Source organism: Hipposideros armiger, unplaced genomic scaffold (genome assembly GCF_001890085.2).
Source record: "Hipposideros armiger isolate ML-2016 unplaced genomic scaffold, ASM189008v1 scaffold_291, whole genome shotgun sequence".
NCBI lineage: Eukaryota > Metazoa > Chordata > Mammalia > Chiroptera > Hipposideridae > Hipposideros > Hipposideros armiger.
The window spans coordinates 2,394,793-2,399,963 of record NW_017731641.1 but is presented as its reverse complement, the minus strand read 5'-3'; the positions used below and the strand labels follow the sequence as shown (position 1 = coordinate 2,399,963).

The window sequence follows — 5,171 nt, the reverse complement described above, 5'->3', positions numbered from 1 at the left end:
AATTATTTTTGTTGCTACTCTATAACTGTAATTTTGCTACTGTTATGAATTGTAATGTAAATATCTTTTTGTTTTCCGATGGTCTTAGGCGACCTGTGACCCCCAAAGTGGTCGCGACCCACAGGTTGAGAACCGCTGTTCTATTGGTTTTCTTTACTTTAAAATTTTTCCATAATGCATATATTTTGCTTTCTAATTATGGAAAAATCAATACCATTATTTTTTAAAAAGAAAGAAATTCTTTTGATTCAAAATATAAGGTAAGATAGAAAAATGGGAATTCAAATGTGGAACTAGATTTTAAAGGATACTTAAGGCTATACTTGTAAAATAACATTGTTTTGGTGCCTACTTATTTCACTGGTCACAAATTTGGATGCTAAACTCATGTACTTTTCTCCAGTGTTTACTTAATTTTGGGATTAATTTTAAGTTTTGATAGGCATCTATTAGAAAAATGGATCATTAGTCTTTTTTACTCTGTTTTTTCTCCATGATCAATTCTGTGTCTTATTTAGTTCTTTCTCAGTTTTGCTTCTAAATTAATTAGTATTCTTTTACATTTTCCTAGATTATACATATGTATTTTATTTTTGTATTTTTTCCTTAATTATCTCAACACAACAATCAAAAACATTTGTCTTGCATGTTTGCAGTTGGTAGAATACTAAACTGTAATGTCTCTTTTCAGTGATAACTAAGAAATTTATAGTTAAATATAAAAATACAAGCAGGCATGGGTGTGTGTTTATATATGGCATTCCATCTTAGATGCATTCAGTATGATCACCTTTTTCTAGCATTGCCTTGTTGTGACTCAAGGTAGAGTTTCTTTTGTACCTAAATTCTTCTCAGTGGCTTGGTATCTTGACAATTTTTATACCTACCTGGGATTTGGCCATACTATTAGACTGACTCCAGGGTACTGTTAGAATGAGGCAATGGGACACATTCTAAGAAACCAGAAGCAAAAGGGTTATCAGAGCCTAGAGATTGATATTTTATATTGTGTGGAACATTTCAGACCTTTCAATTGTTTTTCCAGAAAAAGTACTGTTCACAGGTCTGACTAAAACAATTATCTAGGAGAAGGAAGGAGGATTAAGTCTAAAATAACAAACACCCTTGTATAAACCAGTTTTATATGTCAAAGGTGCCATTTAAGTGTAATACATTATTACGATGATGAATTCAGGCTGGCTGCTTGCTTCCAAAGAATGCATGTGTATTTCTCAGGTATGACATCAGAAACCAATCTCTATAATTGAGAAGGATCTAAGAAATTAGGAAGTTTTTCTCATCACTTAGATCAGATCAAGTGTGTAGTCTTTCCCTCAAATCTGAACAGTTTTCTACCTCGTGAGTTAAATGAAGTGGGAATCTTCCAGTTAGGAAAGAGAACAATCTATAACCCAGTTGAACTCTGGTTTCATTTCCTTGTTAAACTTATTTTTACTGACATCAGAATCTGTCTCGTTACTGTTTTTCCAGATCTGGAGATACAAATAGAAGATATACTTGCTTGCCTGCTGTCAGGTCACCAAGACAAAAATCATGAGCCTTCCGAATTGTTACTAGCTAGAATAGGGGCAAATTGTCATTTATAAACTTAATATACCTCCTACCAGCCTATTTCACTCCATATGTTAGATGTGTGAGTGACTTGTTCGTACATTTGAAATAGAACTATTTGTTTTCCTTTATTCTATATTAGACTACCATAACCTGCTAAGATCATTCCAGATCTTTCACAAAAACTCAACTTAGTATCATGAGTATGTTACTTTCTCTAGACCACTTATATTTGTATTGATTTTTTTTCCAGAAAGCTCTTTGTAGGAAACTAGCATCCATCAGGATACATATAGAAACAAGAGGAGAATTACCCTTTAAGTTCCATCAAGGTCTTTTAAATACTGTATATTACCAGAAATTTGTGGAAAATCAGGTAGGGAAATGTAAAGAGTAGAGGGGAAAAGGTAATGTCTTGTTATAACTGTCCACAGCTATAAACGATGGGTTTAAGGATTAAGATTGTAACGTCTAGTATTTTTTTTAACAGTTTTATTGAGATATGATTCACATACTACACAATTTGCCCATTTAAAGTACACAATTAAATGGTTTTTAGTATATTTATAGGGTTGTGCAACTGTCACCACAATCTAATTTAGAACATTTTCTTCACCCCTAAAAGAAACCCTATATCCATTAGCTGTCATTCCCAATTCCTTCTCTGTCTCTACCTTGAGTCCTAAGAAACCACTGGTCTACTGTCTGTCTCTGTAAATTTGCTTACTCTAGGTATTTCATGTAAATGGAATAATAATATGTGGTCTTTTGTGACTGGCTTCTTTCACTTTGCATAATGTTTTCAAGATTCATCCATGTTGTAGCATGTGTCAATGCTTTATTTTTATTGCTGGGTAATATTTCATTGTATGGCTATATCACATTTGGTATATCCATTCATCAGTTGATGGACATTTGGGTTTCCACTTACTGGCTTTCATAAATAATTGTGCTTTGAGCAGTTGTGTACATGTTCTTTTGTAGACATTCATTTCTCTTGTAGTGAATTCCTGAGTCATATGATAAATTCGTGTTTAATATTTTGAGGAACTGCCAAGCTGTTTTCCATCAGCAAAATATGAGGGTTTCAATTTCTTCACATCCTTTGCAATACTTGTTATGGTCAATCTTTTTTATTATAGCCATTCTAGTGGGTGTGAAGTGGTTTCTCACTGTACTTTTGATTTGTAGTTTCCTAATGACTCATGATCTTGAGTATCTTTTTTCATGTGCTTATTATCCATTTCTATGTTTCTTGTGGAGAAAATGTCTATTCAAATGCGGCGTCCATTTTTAAATTGGTTTATTTGTTTTTTTATTATCAAGTTGTAAGAGTCCTTTATATATTCTAGATACAAGTCCCTTATCAGATACACAATTTGCAAATATTGTCTCCCATTCAGTGGGTTGTCATTTAACTTTTTTTTTTTTTTTAAGATTTTTATTGGGGTATTGGGGGGATGGGAACAGTGCTGGGGAATTGGGGGAAGGGGAACAGATAAGTTGCTGTCGTCCTGTTCTTCAGTCTAGTTGTGGAGGACGCCGCCCCACCGGCCCAAGTTGGCACCATCATTGCGCTCTTCCCAGGCGAGGCAGATCATTCGCCAGCCTCTGGACGGATGCTCACTGCGGCTGCTGGCCGCTCACCCTGGCTGCTGGCTACACATGGTAGCCCATGGCAACCCACTGCCACAGGGGCTGCAGCCTAAGCCGTCGCCGGCAACTTACGGNGAGAGGGAGAGAGTGTGTGTCATGGGATGTGGAATACAACATAGGGAATATAGTCAATGGAATTGTAACAACTATATTTGATGTCAGATTGGGGGGTGTTATCACTTTGAGAGGGGTGTAAATGTCTAACTATTACATTGTTTTGTACACCTGAAACTAAAAAAAACATAATAATAATATAAAAAGAGACTTTAGCCTGTTTTTGTTTGCCTCCCCTCCCTCCCCTTTCCTTGGCAGCTTAGTCAAACCATGAAACAAGCACGTCATCGCCTGGCATCCTTTAAAACTGTGAGTAAAAAAAATACATCAGTGTTTCCAGAAAGCACAAGGAAAAGCCTTCCAACCCAAGAGGTAAATTCATTTCTAATACATTATTTTTTAAAATAAAGATAAAAATACAGATAAAGATTTATTTATATCTCAGCATTATTTAGAACTATAAAATAATAGGAAATAACCTTAAATATCCAATAATAGGGAATGGTTAAAAATTATGATTATCTATATATAGCCATTCTAAAAAATATGCTTTCAAAGAATATCAGAAGACAAGGGTGTTTGTGATATAAAGTTCAGTGAAAAAAAGAGTGTACAAAATTATATACACTGTAATCTCAATTAAAAAAATTCATTCAACAAATTTTTATGAAGCATCTATAATTGCCAGGCATTGTTCTAGGACCAGGTTTACAGTGGTGAAAATACACACAAAGATCCCCCAAGGGGCGTCTGTCCTAGGGGAAACGTATTGGGTTGTCGGAAAAGTCATGATGTATTTTGTCTATGTTTTTCAAAGGTCATTTATTTATATAAAGAAGAAAGATCAATCAATGATATATTGCCCGTTTTGTTCAATAACCTTTTGCCATCTTTCAGTGAGCTTCATAATTCCTTGTTCCTAGAAGGACCTGTCTTTATTTGCTAAATACTGAACAAGGTGCTGACTTATAGTCTCATCTGAATTGAACGTTATACCATGCAAGGAGTTTTGAAGAGAGCGAAACTAGTGGATGTCTGACGGCGCAAGGTCAGGCGAGTATGGTGGGTGTGGCAAAACATCCCATCCAAGCTCCAATAATTTTTGATGTGTGATCAAACTCGTGTGTGGTCTCGTGTTGTCGCGATGAACACAACTCCTTTGCAATTAACAAGCTCTGGACTTTTCTGGATGATAGATTTGTTCAAACTGTCCAATTGCCAACAGTTCACATTTGAATTGATGTTTGGTTCCTTGGTAGGAGCTCGAAAAATACGACACCTTTAAAATCGCACACTGAGAGTATAACCTTCCTCTGATGGCTGTCTGCTTTCAATGTCGTTTGAGGCGAATCATCACGTTGGGACCAAGACCGTTTGCACACCACATTGTTGTAAACAATCCACTTCTCATCACCAGTTATCAGTTGCTTCAAAAAAGGATCGTTTTCCTCATGTTTAATGAGCATATTGCAGATGTTTATACACGCCGTCAAATGAACTTCTGAGTTCTTGTGGAACCCAAATATGGAGCTTGCTTACGTATCCCAGCTTCTTCAGGTGGTCGTGAACGCTTGAATGATGGATGTTCAATGTTTCTGCAATCTCTTGTGTCGTATAACATGGGTTTGACTCAATCAATGCCTTTATTTTGTCATCAGCCTCGGTGGGCCTCCCTGACCGAGGAGCGTTGTTGAGATTAAAATCACCAGCACGGAATTTCGTGAACCATCGTTGGCACTGACGTTCTTGTAGAGCATTGTCACTGTAAACTTGATGCAACTTTTCACTAGCTTGACGCGCGTTCTTCCCTTTATGGAAGTAAAACAGTAAAATATGGCAAAAATGCACAGTTTGGTCTTCCATCTTCAACTTGTTGTAAAATCTCCAAA

At 36.1% G+C, this 5,171-nt stretch overlaps 1 protein-coding gene across 1 annotated transcript in view; it reads left to right on the top strand.

The window, feature by feature from the left end:
• The window catches only part of CCDC15 (coiled-coil domain containing 15), an 87,284-nt gene that overhangs the window by 31,898 nt on the left and 50,215 nt on the right, over nucleotides 1–5,171 (top strand). Inside the window, 1 exon segment of the mRNA XM_019658888.1 lies at nucleotides 3,541–3,654. Within this exon segment, the coding sequence (XP_019514433.1) occupies nucleotides 3,541–3,654 (114 nt within the window).